The sequence below is a fragment of the Esox lucius genome, chromosome 11, assembly GCF_011004845.1.
Source record: "Esox lucius isolate fEsoLuc1 chromosome 11, fEsoLuc1.pri, whole genome shotgun sequence".
Lineage (NCBI taxonomy): Eukaryota > Metazoa > Chordata > Actinopteri > Esociformes > Esocidae > Esox > Esox lucius.
The window spans coordinates 12,979,524-12,998,005 of NC_047579.1; the positions used below are offsets into that span (position 1 = coordinate 12,979,524).

Sequence of the window (18,482 nt, forward strand, 5' to 3'; positions counted from 1 at the left end):
GTTTTCGGATTTTGCCTTCAAAATTGAGTTTTAATAATATTAAATGTATCTATTTTGACACTTTGCTTAGTGTATATTGTAAAAATGTACTCTAGGAAATGTTCAGGAGACTCTATACAATAATTATATGCAAAGAAATCAAGGGGCACTATGTATTTGCAATTGTTGCTGGTGTTTTACTCCACCCATCCTAGATCCTATTGGCCACAATGTAACTCAATGGATATGAAATATATATTGGCCTATAAAAAAAAAACTGTTCTATACGCCGCGGTGAATGTATTGCAGGAAATGTTCAGGAGACTCTATAGAATGATTATATGCAAAGAAATCAAGCGGCACTCTGTATTTGCAATTGTTGCTGGTGTTTTACTCCACCCATTCCTTTGGCCACAATGCAACTCAATGGATATGAAATACATATTGGCCTATAAAAAAAAAACTATTCTACACCCCGCGGTGAAAGTATTGTAGGAAATGTCAAGGAAGGTGGATAGAGTAATTATATGCAAAGAAATCAAGGGGCACTCTGTATTTGCAATTGTTGCGTGTAGAATAGTTTTTCCAGTCAGGAAAAGCAGTTGTTCAACTAAACTTTGATTTTATTATTCAAACATGTGTATATACTTGAAAGTATAACTGAACATTTTATCCATTTCTATAGGTCTCAGTTCTGGATGGAGTTATTTGCAGACCTTAGAGATGCTGGATACTTCAACGGGAGCCATGAGCATCAGTGCCTATTGAGGTATTGCTTCGGTGACGTTCTTCAGAAGGACCTGGATGAGTGTGTGAAACTGTGGAACAGTCACAGGATTCGCCTTTCCAGAACAGCAGCATGTCCAGGAGGAGTGCCCCATGAACTCTACTACTGCAGAGACTGCAGATTTCTAATTGAACAGGCTGAACTGGATGCCCTTCCTGAGGCTAGCCTGTCAATGACTGCTTGTGGGGACCCAAACATGCAGGAGTACCTGGACTCTGCCATGGAACACAATCAGTTACAGAAGCCTGAGAACTGGGAGTCTGCATCAGAACTGTACATGAAACTAAAAGAAATGGCTCATCTATGAAATGATCAAAAAGGGAGTTTTTTTCTTTAGTGGTGAAATATTGCTGCCTGTCTGAACACAATTCAGTGTATAAGTGCATTCAATTTTATATAAATATTAAATTGTTTCTAAGTGTGAAGTAAATTAATCAAATAGTAACAAGGATTTATTACACTTTGTAGTATAGAAAACAAAAGTTCTTGTATCTTTATCTAAAACAGCGATTCACAAAGTGAACATGAACACTATATTCATAATATAGAACATATATAACATAACTGATATATATAAACATATACATACACACAGTATACATGTTATACTGTAACATAGAAACAACTTAAACAACTGCACTTTAAAGTGCATCTTTAACAACTTTTTCAGGACTAGTTCACCTCAAAAGGAAAATGTCCTAATAATTTACTCACCCCAATGCCATCAAAAAAACATTTTTTAGAAAATGACCGATCGTGTCGCTAGATAAGACCCTCTTCTTCAGCTGGGGTAGTGCACAGCCCGTCGAAGCTCTTCAAAGACCTTTGGAACTGCATTGATTTGGACTGCAAAACGTTGGAGTCCATTGAAGTCCACTATTCGAAGAAACATCCAGACATGTTTTCCTCAAAAAACGTAATTTCTCTTCCACTGAGGAAAGAAAAACATGGATATCTTGGATGGCATTGGGGTGAGTAAATTATTAGGACATTTTCATTTTAAGGTGAACTAATCCTTTAACTCTAGGGGTCATCCATCATATAGCTTAGAAACAGCCAAATCCTGGACTATTTTGAATTCCAAAGTCCATTTGTGACTTAAACAAGGTTTACGAGTCTAGAAGTGGTCATCTCAAGGAGTTTGAACATGTATTTGATATTGGGAATGCAGAGGCAGAGGAATTCTATTTGTGGCGGTGGTTCCAAGCCAGATGGGGGAAGTGAAGACAGCCCAGTAGCAAACATCAAAACATCTTCCACAGACACAGCAGCCTGGCTTTCTGCAAAGAAAAACAATTCAGATACATCATTGCCATGTGTTTAACTAGTTATAAAAAACAACAAACCTAACAAACCTTCACAATCAAGGAGATAGTCCTGGTGTATAAAATTTTATAAATTTTGATTGATTTGATTGATTGATTGTGTATCTCTGAAACATGATAAAACATTAAAATGATTAGCTCCATGATAAAGGCTATATGTGTATGTGAAATATCTGCTAGTAGTTATCAGTTTTGTGAGTTAAATGAAAAAAAAAATGGAAATTGCAATTTACCTGTTAGTGAAAGCACTGTAGCCCAATAAAATATGAATTATTATTATCATTTCCAGGCAAGAATTAAAGAAATAATTTCAAACCATGCACGCCTGAAACTTCCTTGGTGTCCAAGTGTGCAACACCTACCTTTCATCTTCCAGTTTGTATTTGGGAGTACTTCGATTTTGTGGTTCTTTTATCTTTATGTTTGACTGGGTATTGGCAGCAAAAACCTAAGAGGAAACAGATAAAATGATCAACAACTTTCAACAGCTTCCGTTATTTTTCCATTACCACATACCACATTACCACAATGCTGAATGGTTGTCTGTGTTACTGTATAAAAGTAACAGCAAAATAATCAAAACAAGCCCTTTTTCACTAAAATGTTGACCAGGACATTGGTGTTATGCTTAAAATCCAATGTAAATCTAATAAATTATATGAAAACGAATAAATACAAACACATAAAAGTTTCAAAAAGTGAAATTATGTACCAAAGCAAAACTAGATAGCAGCGTTCGCAAACCAAAGAACCGCTTTGCTATTTTACTAAAAAAGAAAATATTGTAACGATAACGTAGTCATGACAAGTGTAGATATTGAACAATTCCCCAGGATACATTTCCATCTATAAACAATATCAAAATATTTACATATAAATTAACAGAATGCAACAATATTGTTCGAAATGTAAGTTTTACCCTTCGACGTTCTTTCAGGAAAAAACTAAATCTTCGGGAAATCCGAGCCTCGATGATGGTGACGTCAAATATGTTTAAGTTGGTGCGTGTCAATGAAACAAATGTATTCACCATAATTATTAATGGGAGGAGATTGCGTCTTAACTGCACGCAAAAAAGGACTTCAGCGTATAAATAGCACGAAATTGTGAAGTGTGAACCTGTGTTATATGTACGCAAAAGGAAGATGGGTTGATTTTTATATACTTGATGTTGCCAATTAGTAACAACTTATAATGTACAGCACCAACAATACCGCTTCGGTTTTATCTCCATTACACTAAAATTTACATGTCACAAACATGACCAAACCAAGGTTACTAAAACAGGTACCGTATTGACATCAAATGTCTGCTATCTCCTCCTACTGTTGACTTATGTAATACATGTTTGGAGGCAGGTCAGTTAGCACAGCTGAAACTGAAAGTAAAATTCCTGCACAGGATCCATTTTGATTTGACATAGAAGTGTAAAATACATTTTTCAATTTTTGAACTGAAAAGGGTAAGACAAATTGTTTCATAATGATTCATCAAAGAACAAACCAGAGAGAGTGATCATTTGGAGTAAGTCATTATCAGTGTTAGAGTAAGTTGTTTTAACTTAATGTAACTAGTCAATCCATGTTCTCAAATGTGTTGATTTGTTTTCAGTAAAATCTATGTAAAAGTTAAAGCATAATGTAATTCCGTGTTTGTAATTTAGTGGTATTTGGTGATAGTAATGCTTGTTATTCTTCAGTTTGTATTTGATCCAGACATTGTGACTTCTAGTCTTTGAGTCTTTATCCAGGAATTGTGTTTCTCTCCATTATGTGCTTACAGGTCTAATCAGATAGAGAGAGAAGAGGAGACTGCCTCTAAAATGAGTCTCTCTGGGGAGAGGGAGGTTGAGGGCTCTGCCTCTAAAATCAGAATCTTTTGTGAAAATGACACCACAGCTAAGAGGTGAAATAATAATCATTTGGTTTGAGAATGGGTTTCCACATCTGAGGTCAGAGTAGAAAAGTGACCGAATATTTCCCTCTGTTGTGTTGAAGGGTAAAACAGCAGAAGAGACCAGCCTCCCCTGTACCCAGTTGTGTGTCCATGAAGAGTGACCGGTCTATGGATCCACCTTTGACATTCAAAACAGGAGATTCAGGGTGAGAAAGAGAGAGAACCTGGGTTTTGATATGTTCTAGGTACTGTTGTATCTGTTTACTAATGTTTAAATCCAGGTTTGTTTTTATGCTATGGGTGTTTTAGTATAATCATTAAATTGTTAAACAAAATTTTCTAAATATGTATTACATCAGTGCTGGGGATTTAGTATAATATTTATATTGTTAACTTACACTTTTCATATGTGTAATAATTATTTGTGTACATGTTTTTCAATAATAATTACATCCTCAATTACACAATCAATATGACCTTATTGTAACATTTACAAAAGACAGTTCAAACACACTAATCACTCTTAAGTCCACCATATACATTATTGATTATAAGGTCCAGAAAGAGACAAACACTCACTGTGTCCAAATATAACAATCATTACTAAGAAAGTCCACTATGAATTAAAACACTCTGCTGTTTTGTATTTTACAGTATCATTTCCAGGGACCATATAAAGGGACCAATCTCTCCTGTACCCAGCTGTGTGTCCATGAAGAGTGACTGGTCTATGCATCAACCTATACAATTCAGAGAGGGAGACTTCTCTACTGATCAAAGGTAATACAAACTCATGGGTCAGTGATTTTCAACATTGTTTCTTATTTGTTAATTTTGTTTCCATTATCTGATTGCCACAACAACAGCTAATCTTCCTGGTTTCAACATTTAACGAAAAAGACATTACAGGCAAACAAAATATTTACAGTGTACATACATTTAACAAAAACATGTATGAAGATGACATTAAAGAAATCCTAATATAAACACTGGAAAGATAACATTTTAATGTTTTTTACATCTCTTTGTTGTTTTTATTATCCATAATGACTTTTCCTGTTTTATAAAACTTTTACTATGAAAGTCTACCCTTATAAATATGGAAACATTTGGTCCTACTAAGGTACTTCCACTTATAACATGGATGAGTCTTAAGATGAGGATTAATAACAAAAAGTATGTTACCATATTTATTAAGATGCATTCAATGAAGCTAGGACAAATGGAGCATAATGCATTATAGTAATAAACCCACAAAAGTCAAAATAGTTGTTTTGTGTTATTAATACGTATTCAACATTATGGGCATTTGTAATGTTCATTTATAGGTCCCAAGCCTGTTTTGGGTTTCCTGTGTGGTCAACAAATAATGTGGGAGAACTTGAAGTGCTGTATATTCTTAATAATTTACAAGAGGTGTTGGTCTTGTCTCGGCCAGCAGAGGGAGACACTTACTCTAATAGTTGATCAACCCGCTCTCACTTTACTGTTGTTCTCACCAGCCTGTCTAGTAGTCAGTTAGTTGACAGAGAGCAAGAAAACTAAACAAAGGCTCAGGAACCACATAAACATTACATACAACATACTATATGAAACACCAAGCTAAGCAAACTATATGTATGATATAATTGTTATTTTTTGTGTTTGCGCTTTTATAGTTAAACTAAATTTTAAATGTAGCATTGAATCTAATGTCGGCTTTGAGTATCACACTCATGGAGAAACAATGTACCTGTAATCTGTTTTTGTTAGAAATAATATATTTTCAAAAATCCTATTGAGATTTGAGGATGACTACCAATGCCTTCTTTACAAATATTTTTTTGTAATTGTCAATGTTGGAATCTGAATAGTAGCATTTATTTATTTTTTTATTTGAAAAACAAGTTGTTAGTCCTACAATTGGAAGCACACAACTGAGTGTGAGTCTGTACAAACTCTGGAAGTGTAGATGTAATGTCACTTTTTGTCCTCAGAGATCAACAGGAGAGATCAGAGTCTGACCTTCTCAGAGCCAAAAAGGGGGCTCTGAAGATCACACAGCATGTCCTGAGGAACATGAACCCGAAGGATCTTGCTGAAACGCTGGAGAAAAGTAAGAGTTGTCTGACTTTACTTTAATGATCCAAATGATATTATAGTGACATTGAGACAACGTATAACAACCTCTTCTGTGTTGAAGAACTTAACATAGAACAAAGTGAAGAGACGGATATATTACAATACTGTCATTCTTTAAAGGAACATTCATATTCTCTGTGTTATTTATTGAATGATAATACACTGTAAGCATTTATAGAGAAATAATTAATATAATCTGAGTTATTTATTTCAGATGAGTTTGCTGTGATTTGCCAACATGATCTCAAATCTAACCTGAAGAAGAAGTGTCAGTGCTTATTTGAGGGTATCGCTAAACAAGGGAACCCAACACTTCTCAATAAGATCTACACAGAGCTCTACATCACAGAGGGTGGAAGTGGAGGAGTCAATAATGAACATGAGGTGAGACAGATTGAGACAACAACCAGGAAACAAACAAGACCAGAGACAGCAATCAAATGTAATGACATCTTCAAACCCACACCTGGAAAGGACAAATCTATCAGAACTGTGATGACAAAGGGAGTTGCTGGAATTGGAAAAACTGTTTCTGTCCAGAAGTTCATTCTGGACTGGGCTGAAGGAAAAGCCAATCAGGATGTCCAATTTGTATTTCCCCTCCCTTTTAGGGAGCTGAATTTGATGAAAAGGGAAAATCTCAGTTTGATTCAACTCATCAATAATTTTTTTATTGAAACCAATAAAGCAAGAATCTTTAACTACAACAAATACAAAGTTGTGTTCATCTTTGATGGTCTGGATGAGTGCCGACTGCCCCTTGACTTCCAGAACAACAAGAGCTGTTATGATGTCACAGAGTCAACCTCAGTGGATGTGCTGCTGACAAACCTCATCAAGGGAAATCTGCTTCCCTCTGCTCTCCTCTGGATAACTACCAGACCTGCAGCAGCCAATGAGATCCCTTCCAAGTGTGTTGACCTGGTGTCAGAGGTGAGAGGGTTCAATGACCCACAGAAAGAGGAGTACTTCAGGAAGAGATTCAGTGATGAGGACCTGGCCAGCAGAATCATCTCACACATAAAGACATCAAGGAGCCTCCACATCATGTGTCACATACCAGTCTTCTGTTGGATCGTTGCTACAATCCTTGAGTACATGTTGACTACAGATGATAAAGGAGAGCTGCCCAAGACCCTAACAGACATGTACTCACACTTCCTTGTGTTTCAGTCCACACACAGGAATGTAAAGTATGATGCCAAAAAAAAGACAGATGCACACTTGAATAAAGAGAGCATTCTAACACTTGGAAAACTAGCTTTTCAACAGCTACAGAAAGGCAATCTGATCTTCTATGAAGAAGACCTGAAAGAGTGTGGCATTGATATCAATGAGGCATCAGTGTACTCAGGAGTCTGTACACAGATCTTTAGAACAGAGCCTGTGCGCCATGAGAAGGTATTTTGCTTTGTCCATCTTAGCATTCAGGAGTTTCTAGCTGCTCTCTATGTGTTTCTCTCATTCAACAACAACAATAGGAATCTAATAGATGAACAACAATCAACCATTATAACACATCTGCCCTGGAAAGTACCTGAAATATATTTGCACAAGACTGCTGTGGATAAAGCCTTCCAGAGTAAGACTGGACACCTGGACCTTTTCCTTCGCTTCCTTCTGGGTCTCTCACTGGAGTCAAATCAGAAGCATTTACGAGGTCTACTGACAAAGACCAGAAGCAGCTCACAGAGCCATGAAGACACATTCAAGTACATCAAGAAGAAGATCAGGAAGAATCCCTCTTCAGAGAGGTGCATCAATCTGTTCCACTGTCTGAATGAACTGAATGACCATTCTCTAGTGGAGGAGATCCAAAGATACCTGAGTTCAGGACGTCTCTCCAGAGAAGAACTGTCACCTGCACAGTGGTCAGCTCTGGTCTTTGTGTTACTGACTTCAGAAGAGGAGATTGATGTGTTTGACCTGAAGAAATACTCCACATCAGAGGAAGGTCTTCTGGGGTTGTTGCCAGTGATCAAAACCTGCAGAACTGCTCAGTAAGTACTGTCATGCAAATTACCGCCCCCCCCCCAACACAAACCCTCTTTTTACATCTACAGTATATTTACTAACATTGAAACACTGTAGATTTTTGCGGGACTGTGTAAGCGGAGCCGGCCAAGAAGAGCGAATGTCTCTTACTGAGTGACTGACTGAGTGACTGACTTACTAAGTACCCCTTGTTAAATAATGTTGTGGTTGGAGAATGGTCTTGTGAACTATGGTCCAGAGTTCTTATCTCCTCGCAGCCTGCATTATGAATTATTCCATATAGACACGAACTTTGCTGCCTAAAACCGTTAGTATCTACATTATAGTAAGTCTGAAATAAAACACTTTACTATTGGGTGCCGAATGTAAAAGTTCGGTTACAATTTTTTTGCTGATACATTTTCAACATTTAGCTCACTTTCCTCACATTTAGTGCATTTTCCTCACATTTGAGACAGAAATTATATATATATATTATCTAAATGTTAAATGTTAAATCGAAATGTTATATCTTAATCGAAATGTTAAATATATATCTAAATGTGATATGTTAAATCTAAATGTTATTTCTAAATCTAAATGTTAAATTTTTATCTAAATGTTATATCTAAATCGAAATGTTAAATCTAAATGTTAAATTTATATCTAAATTTTAAATGTTAAATCTGAATGTTATATCTAAATGTGTTGCCGAGGTACACATCCGTGCATGCGTTTTGGGTCAGGATTGACAAACACATCTGCTGTCTACAACATACAGTAGTTACATTATATTAAGCCTTAACTGAAACGGTATACGGTTATATTGCGACTGTTTCTGGCATGGAAAAGTTCATCTTCAGTCTTACTAGCAATTGCTCAATTCTTATGATAATTCCTAGGAAGTTATTAGATACTAGTAAGCCTATTACTGGATAATAAGCTGTTAAAACGACCAGTGGCAAAAGCAATACAGTTCATATGGTGGAAGTAAAATTAGTCAGTTTAACACCATCTTCAATGGAGTCTAGCAACTGCTGAAATGTGTAATTTTGTGGAGTAGTGGTTAAAGACAGTGCCTCACATGTGGAAGACCTAAGTTCAAATCTATTGAGAGCAACAACATTTATTAATTATTTTTCATAGATTCCACGATTCTCTCATCTTTTCACTTGATGAAAAGTTTGTTATGGTCGCCTTTATTGATAGTTAAAAAATACATAGTTATGCCATGAAATTAAATAGCTTTGGTAGACTCGCTAGCAATTACTCAATTCTTATGACTATTCCAGTAAATTAGTAGATACCGGTGAAGTTTATTATAGGCTAATACGCTGTTAAAATGGCCAGTGGCAAACGCCATACATGGATGCTGTTTGTGGCGGAGGTAAACTTGGTAAGAAACGTTAGTATTAATGTCATTCATGAATGGCCAATTAACTATTAAAATGGCCAGTGGCAAATGAAGATTTGTTCCGGATAGAGACAAGAGGCTATAGTGACACCTGGTAAATGTACAGCTCTGTGGTGTAATGGTTAACAACACAGCCTTTCACGCGGGTGACCCGGGTTCGGGTTTCAACATGGCAACACTTTCTAGTGCGGGCCGGCTGAACTAGGCTTGCCTGGTTTCTTGTCTATATAGGTTACATTCCTGTCGTTTAAAGGTCATGTCAGTTACTTAATGGCAAAGTATGTGTTGTGGTAATTCTGAACTAAGGGACAGTTGAGAAATGTCTGTCTTTCCATTTGGCTGATATACACACGTCTGTATAGTATCAGTAGAGGATTAACAGGTATTTGGGCCATGTCCTTCTGCCTAGAAGAAGGGTGTCAGTCATTTGTTCCCCAGGAATGTGGGGGAGCTGGTATTTGCGTAGGGGGCATCTATTGTCTGTCCAGATGCTGTAAGAACTCTTAGAATTGAAAAAGTTACTTATGGCGGGAAGGAGAGCTGTCCTTTGTGTGAAGCTTAGGTAAACACAACAGTAAACATTATGGCAGGAAGGATAAGGTGGGGGAAGATAGCAATTGTCTTGTGTGATAGAACAAAGGTGTTTGATTGACATGAGACAGATGTGCAGCATCTTACCACACCCCTTTTTCTATGTAATAAATACTGTTGAAATGATGTCAGAGACTCCTCAGACGATTATGTGTGTGTAAGTGGTTGACGCGTCTCTCTTATTTGCAAATAATTGTTAATAAAGACTGTTAATAGTGCCCAGATAATTTTGTCTCTGTACTTCCTTCTAAAAGAGTTCTGATCGATAAAATTACCGTCACAAATGCCATTAAGTAAAGTTCACATGACAATAATGTAATTTATGTGCTGTTCTAATTCTTAACTATTGTTCTGTTTGTGACATCATGATATTCTCTCTTCAGACTGTCAGGTTGTGGAATCACTGAGGAAGGCTGTGCTTCTCTGGTCTCAGCTCTAAAGTCAAACCCCTCACACCTGAAAGAGCTGGATGTGAGTAACAATGACCTGAAGGATACGGGAGTGGAGAAGCTCTCTGCTCTGCTGAAGGACCCACAATGTAGACTGGAGACTCTGAGGTGAGTAATAGTAGTTTATTTTCTTGTTAATTTGACATGCAATGTAAAGCATTGCCTGAAAAATTACAGTAAACTACAGGCAGCTGGGTTGCCATCAAAATACTGTAATTATGCAGTAACTTACTGTATACTAGATATCATAGGAAGTAAGTGTGCAGGGGGTATGGCAGAACCACTGTTTTACCCTAAGCACTCCATGATGATATTCTGAAACTAATTTGTCACGAGCCGACCAGCAATCCTGATCAAAACATCTTCATGTGGCTATGGGTTTTATGTCCCTTTTGACAGAATGTTACTGTATTTGGGTAAGTTAGTAACTTACTATAAATATTTGAATATACAGTAAATAACAGGCAGCTGGGTTGCCAGCAAATTACTGTAATCATACAGTAGCTTACTGTATTAGATGTCTTAAGAACTAGGGGTGCTGGGGGTGTGGCAGACCCACTTCGTAGACTCAGCTCCCCCTGACAAAATTCTGAAACAATTTGGATGCGAGTATTTTGGGAAATACAGAAATTATTTCAATAAACAGTAAAGTTCTGGAAGCTGGGTTGCCAGCAAAAAACTGTAATTAAACAGTAGACTTACTGTATGTAAGATTTACAGTATGTTACTGTTAAACCTTATTTCCCTGAGTGCCTTTTTTTTCATGTGAATTTTAGTCATCACCCATTAATGTTTTTTTTTGTGACACAAACATGGGTTTTAATTTAATCAGATTCTGGTCCTTATGACAAATTTGACAAAGTTTAAATATTGTCTTAAAAATTATTCAAAACAATACAACATATAGCAAAGGCCTCATTTTGAGGGGCCTAAAGTGGGCACTGTGTCAAATTGCCTCTAAACATCAACACAACTTGTCTCCTCCTCATACCGAACTAAGGCGCTATAGTACAATCTACTCCAGGGTGGTTGCCCTATTCCAATTCATGTTTTAGAATAGTATGTAATTCCTCTATACAGTGGTGTGAAAAAGTGTTTGCCCCTTCCAGATTTCTTATTTTTTTGCATGTTTGTCACACTGAAATGTTTCAGATCGTCAAACAAATGTAAATATTTGTCCAAGATAACACAAGTAAACACAAAATGCAGTTTTGAAATGAAGGTTGTTATTATTAAGGGAAAACAAAATCCAAACCTACATGGCCCTGTGTGAAAAAGTGTTTGCACCCCCTGTTAAAACATAACTGTGGTTTATCACAGTTCGATTTCTCTAGCCACACCCAGGCCTGATTACTGCCACACCTTTTCTCAATCAAGAAATCACTGAAATAGGACCTGCCTGACAAAGTGAAGTAGACCAACAGATCCTCAAAAGCTAGACATCATGCCAAGAAATTCAGGAACCAATGAGAAAGAAAGTATTGGAGATCTATCAGTTTGGAAAAGGTTATAGAGACATTTCTAAAGCTTTGGGACCAAAATTACCCCAAGAGCGCGGCAAGGACTCATCCAAGAGGTCACAATAGACCCGACAACAACATCAAAAGAGCAGCAGACTTCACTTGCCTCAGTTAAGGTCAGTATTCATGACTCCACCATAAGAAAGAGACTGGGCAAAAATGGCCTGCATGGCAGAGTTCAAAGACAAAAACCACCAACCATTAAGGCTTGTCTCATTTTTGCCAGAAAACATATTGATGATCCCCAAGACTTTGGGAAAATACTCTGTAGACCAGGGGTATTCAACTAAATGTAAAAAAAGTCCAGTTAGAGAAAATGTTTTGAAGCAAAGGTCCGGAAGATCTTAATGTCTAACAATTTAGTATTATATATATTAAAGTAGCCTTGTAGTTGTATCAACATCTGAATCTAACCAATAACTGACTTTCAAATCAAATTAATTCAGTACAATTCATAAACTTGTTGACAATATTTATTGTCACGTAACATAGAACGGAACATATATGTATGACTGTAGATATGTATAATGTTCTCTCATTAACTAAATAAAACTAGGGCGGCATTTCAAAATAAGAGAAAATAAATAAAATGTGAAAATTGTGCATTTTCAAAAAAAGTGCTTAACTTCAGAAAAATAATATAAAGGGAGGAAAACTAAGAATTTCCCCTTTTCTGTTTCACATCTTGACTCAACAGTCTCAACCAATTTTACAAATAATAAATCTCAAAAGATCTTAACAATTGAACAGTTTCAGTATTACTTTCTTCCCCTCATATCCCACTCCTCAATGTTTTTGCTCAGTGAGAGAATTGAGCTTTAGCCTGTCTTGCCAGGATTTCAAATCTGGGCTTGAATGGAGTGAGGGCCATTCTCATACATATGTGAAGGTGCTCATTGGTGAGCCTGGAACGATATTTAGTTTTTATTATGTTCATTATGGAGAAAGATGCCTCGCAGTTGTATGTGGAGCCAAACATGGTCAAGATGTATAGGGCTACTTTCCTCAGACCTGGGAAAGCAGTCTCAGGGACCATTTAGAGCCAGAAAGTGGAAGGGTCTGTTCTTACAAACTGCTCTTTTAGGGCCACATCTGCTTGGAGATCAACCAATTGCATCTGGAGAGGCCCATCATTTACCCATTTAAAGTGCTGTGTGACTTCCCTTGAGAACCTCCTGACATCTGTGATCAGAAATGGTTTCTGAATGAACATGGTGAGATGCTCTCCAAAGCTGAAGTTGTCAAAACGGTTGCTGAAGTTTACAATCAGCTTATCAATAAAATCAAGTCTCTCTGTCCCTGAACCTGTTCCTGCACTGCTGGGAAGTGTACACATTCTCCCTGCAGGTCTTCCTGGAACACTTCAAGTTTCCTCTGAAAGGAGCGAACAGCTGTCATCAGTTCACAAACTGAATTGTGCTTGCCCTGTAGCCTCAAATTCAGCTCATTCAGATGTGACGTGATATCAACCAAAAAGGCCACATTATCCATCCATTTCTCATTTTCTAAAAAGAGAGAAAACTGGGTTGCTTTCTGACTGCTTAGCTCTGCCAAAAAAGATGCTAATTCCTTCCTGATGGACCAAAAGCGCTCTAGCACCCTGCCTTTGCTGAGCCATCTCACATTGTTGTGCAGCAAAAGATCATCAGCATTGGCATCAACTTCTCTGAGGAATTCCCTAAGCATGCGATGCTGGTAGGAAGAGGATGCCCTGAGAAAATGTATCATTTTCATCATTGTATTCATCGCCTCAGCATGTTCATCTGACAGGGAGGCACAGAGGACAGATTGATGAACGATGCAATGGTAAGATAAAAGCTCAGGATTGTCCCCTTTCAGTCTTGGTACAGCTCCTTTTTCTTTCCCTATCATAGAAGGGGCTCCATCTGTGGTTATTGAAACCACCTGTTTTGGCTCTATTCCTCTTTTTGTTAACATCTCCTTAATGGCCAGGTAGATATCCTCTCCTCGTGTACTGGTCTGAAGGGGAGTGACACCTAACATGTCTTCACAGAATGTTTTCTGGTCTGTGTTGAAAAACCTGGCATACACTAACAGCTGAGCATTGTCACATAGGTCAGTGGACTCATCCACAGCTAAGCCTACACATGGTGCCTTATGCATGGCTTCATCTAGCTGGGTTAGCACATCCTGAGTTAAAATTTCACTTTTCTTTGTGGCAGATGATGCTGACATGGGAATTTGCTTTATTTTATCACAAAGCAATTTTTTTTGTTTTCCCTCAAGTAGTGTTTTCAGCTACTGCACTCATGCATTCTTTGACAACCCCCCCCCCCCATCTGTAAATGGCTTTTTGTGTTGACCCAAAATCCAAGAAAGTCTGAGGGAACACTCAAGAGCGCGTTGTTGGGCAGTGAATGTGTGGCTCTGGATCCTGGTGGACTGGTCATATTGGGGCTCTGAGACTACTTATTTACCTGTGATCTCAATTCAGATTTGAGTGGGTATGTTTGTTCAAAACACTTTTAATAAGTGCCACGGTTTCTGCACATATGAAACACACTGGTTTAGTGCTCCCATTGGGAAGTATGAACAGAAATGAGTCTGTCCATTCTGGATTAAATGCTCTGTTTTCACTGTCCACTTTTGTTTTTGTGACATTTGTTCCTTATTTTTCTCTAACTGTTACCCTTTCTCTGTCTCGCTCGTCTCTTTGGCTCCCTTTGTTTTCTACATGTATCATTTTCTTTTTAATCCGTCTTTCTTTTCCTGTGTAACTTGTCTCTAACTCACATCTAAACCGTAGAGTCCCAATGTTTATCGCCCGGAATGCAAAGACTTTATTGAGTAGTATCACGTGGGATGGCTTGACTCACATGCAATTGGTCTGTGCGTTTCCTCATCCACTAAACCACAACCGTAAAGACTACAAAAGCTGCGCATATTAAAATAGAAGCGCCCCGTCAGGTTTCAATTCATAATCTTTTGTTTTGGTCCGGGTCCGTATGGGACGAGTTATAGGTCCGGATCCGGACCGTGGTCCGCTAGTTAGTGACCTGTGCTGTAGACCGAAGAGACAAAAGCTTAACTTTTTGGAAGGCGTGTTTCCCATTACATCTGGCGTAAAAGTAACACCTCATTTCAGACAAAAAACGTCATACCCAACAGTAAAATATGGTGGTAGTGTGATGGTCTGGGCCTGTTTTGCTGCTTCAGGACCTGGAAGACTTGCTGTGATAAATGGAACCATGAATTCTGCTGTCTACCAAAAAATCCTAAGGGAGAATGTCCAGGCATCTGTTCGTGTCCTCAAGCTGAAGCGAACTTGGGTTCTGCAGCAGGACAATGATCCAAAACACACCAGCAAGTCCATCTCTGAATGGCTGAAGAAAAAAAAAATGAATACTTTGGAGTGGCCTAGTTCTGAACTGAATCTTATTGAGATGCTGTGGCATGACCTTAAAAAGGCAGTTCATGCTCAAAAAACCTCGAATGTGGCTGAATTACAACAATTCTGCAAAGATGATTGGGCCAAAATTCCTTCACAGCACTGTAAAAGACTCATTGCAAGTTATCGCAAACTCTTGATTGCAGTTGTTGCTGCTAAGGGTGGCCCAACCTGTTATTGGGTCGTAGGGGGGAATCTCTTTTTCACACAGGGCCATGTAGGTTTGGATTTAGTTTTCCCTTAATAAAAACAGCCTTCATTTCAAAACTGCATTTTGTGTTTATTTGTGTTATCTTTGACTAATATTTAAATTTGGTTGATGATCTGAAATATTTAAGTGTGACAAACTGTGACAACTGCGCTCTCTGCTGCCTCTCCTCCCCCTGCAGCAGACAGGCTCCAGTGCTCAACATAACCGGTCTTCTGACACCATCGTCCATCTCATTATACATTTCACCTGTTGTCTTGTTTAGCGCACCTGGTTCTCATCCTCATCATTCCCACCAGTATATATGTTCCCTCTGCTTCCCCTGTCTTTGTGTTTTATTGTCTCATTCTGAAAAGAGTATTGTTAAGCTTTGCCTTTTTTCAATACAAAATATAAAACAGAAAATACGAACCGCTTCGCCCTCCTGCTCCTCCTTTTTACTTGAAGGATGACACAAACATGCAAAAAAATAAGAAATCAGGAAGGGGGCAAACACTTTTTCACACCACTGTATTTGTGCATGTTCATTGATTAATTAAAATATTTTATACTACTCACCAAAAACCAACCAACATTTCCTTAATTAATCTATTGCGAGAACATTTGGCACCCATAATGGAAATGTTTTGTCAAGTTAAGGTACCAAACTTTGGGTCAGATTTTGACCCTTGCCTGTCCGACTGCCTTCGCCTTGCCCTCGTCTGGTGTTCACTTTCTCCTAATAAACCGCTTACGCTCCGCATCTGGAACCAGCCCATCCCCGCCTTGACCCATTCATTATAGAATACCTCACCTACAATGCATGGATCCAGCAGATGTACACCACAGCCTAAAGCAACAGGGGGACTGCATCGAGAAGTTGTGTCACCTACTCCATCAGGCCACCGCTGCTGCTGCTTCTGGTCCATCCATTCCACCTGCTGCTCATCCATCTATGGTGGTCCCAACGAAATATAACGAATCCCCCAGGAAATGTAAGGGCTTCCTGGTTCAATGTTCCATCTATTTCTTGCACCATGCGCATATGTTTACTACGGACACTGAAAAGATCCACTTCATCATCTCATTCTTAACTAGAAAAGCCCTGGATTGGTCTACCGCCCTGTGGTCCCCTGACAGCCCCGAGAGGAATTCCTTGGACCCATTTCTTAACCTCTTTAAGGAGGTGTTTGATCATCTTCTCACTGGGCGCACTTGGGAGACCAGCTATGCGACATCCGACAGGGAGACCGAACGGCAGTGGATTACGCATTAGAGTTCTAAACTCTGGCCGCCTGTAGTGGATGGAGCGAACCCGCATTATAGCTCTGGAATCTGGCCGTCTGTAGTGGATGGAGCGAACCCGCATTAGAGTTCCGGAATCTGGCCGTCTGTAGTGGATGGAGCGAACCTGCATTAGAGTTCCGGACTCTGGCAGCAGGTAGTGGTTCTGGACTCTGGCCGCCTGTAGTTGATGGAGCGAACCTGCATTAGAGTTCCGGACTCTGGCAGCCAGTAGTGGTTCTGGACTCTGGCCGTCTGTAGTGGATGGAGCGAACCTGCTTTAAAGTTCCGGAATCGGGCCGTCTGTAGTGGATGGAGCTAACCCGCATTAGAGTTCTGGAATCTGGCCGTCTGTAGTGGATGGAGCGAACCTGCATTAGAGTTCCGGAATCTGGCCGTCTGTAGTGGATGGAGCGAACCTGCATTAGAGTTCCGGACTCTGGCAGCCAGTAGTGGTTCTGGACTCTGGCCGTCTATAGTGGATGGAGCGAACCTGCATTAGAGTTCCGGGCTCTGGCAGCCGGTAGTGGTTCTGGACTCTGGCCGCCTGTAGTGGATGGAGCGAACCTGCAATAGAGTTCCGGACTCTGGCAGCCAGTAGTGGATGGAGCGAACCCCCATTAGAGTTCTGGACTCTGGCAGCCAGTAGTGGATGGAGCGAACCCGCGTTGTTGACCATGTACCGCAGAGGGCTCACCAGAGAACTACAGACAGAGCTAACCTGCCGAGGAGACCTCACGGATCTGTACCGGTTCATCAACATGTCCATCTCTGTCGATCGCTTGCTAACAGACCAGAAGAAGGCGTCACAACCATGTCCCCATAGACTAGCACTGCCGCCGGCCACCTCGGTTCCCCAACACACTCCCGTATGTGCCTGCACTGTTGCTGAATTCAGGCCGTAGGGAAAACGTAGCAGTGCTTGTAGACTTTGGGGCTGGGGGCAATTTTATGGACGGCTCACTTGCTGCTAAACTAGGATTTGAGCTACTTTCCGTGTCTCCTCCTCTCAGGATTACCACCCTGAATGGACAGCCTTTGTTAAGCGGCTACGTAACTCAACAAACGCCAGATCGGAGCTCTTCATTCAGAAAGGATAAATGTTTTTGTCATCCTTCAACAGAACCTCTCATATTAGGCCATCTGTGGTTAAGCCAACATGATCCTACCATCTCCTGGCATCAGGGGGAATTGATCGTATGGAATGACCGTTGTAGAACCCATTGTATGGACTTGCCCTGCTTTGCCACGACTATTGAGGACTCCAAAATGTTGATGCCTCTCCCTATTCCATCTGACTTTGCCCAGTATTCTGATGTGTTAAGCAAGAAAAAGGCTACTCAACTCCCTCCTTATCGCCAATGGGACTGCGCCATGGATCTTCTCTCCTCCGATTACCGGTCCCTGAACTAAATCACGGTGCTAAACAGCTACCCTCTTCTTCTCATCTCCGTGGCCTTGGAACAGGTCAGGAGGGCTCAAATTTATACCAAACTTGAACTCCGCAGCACGTATAACCTGATCTGGACTTGTGAGGGAGAAAAGC

The 18,482-nt window shown here is 39.5% G+C and overlaps 1 protein-coding gene across 1 annotated transcript in view; it reads left to right on the plus strand.

Moving 5' to 3' along the window:
• LOC117595278 (NLR family CARD domain-containing protein 3-like) overlaps positions 1-18,482 on the plus strand; it is a 495,319-nt gene that overhangs the window by 465,731 nt on the left and 11,106 nt on the right. The window contains exons 7-8 of the mRNA XM_034295445.1: positions 6,323-8,108; positions 10,471-10,644. Of these exons, the coding sequence (XP_034151336.1) occupies positions 6,323-8,108; positions 10,471-10,644 (1,960 nt within the window). The remainder of the gene's footprint in view (positions 1-6,322; positions 8,109-10,470; positions 10,645-18,482) is intronic.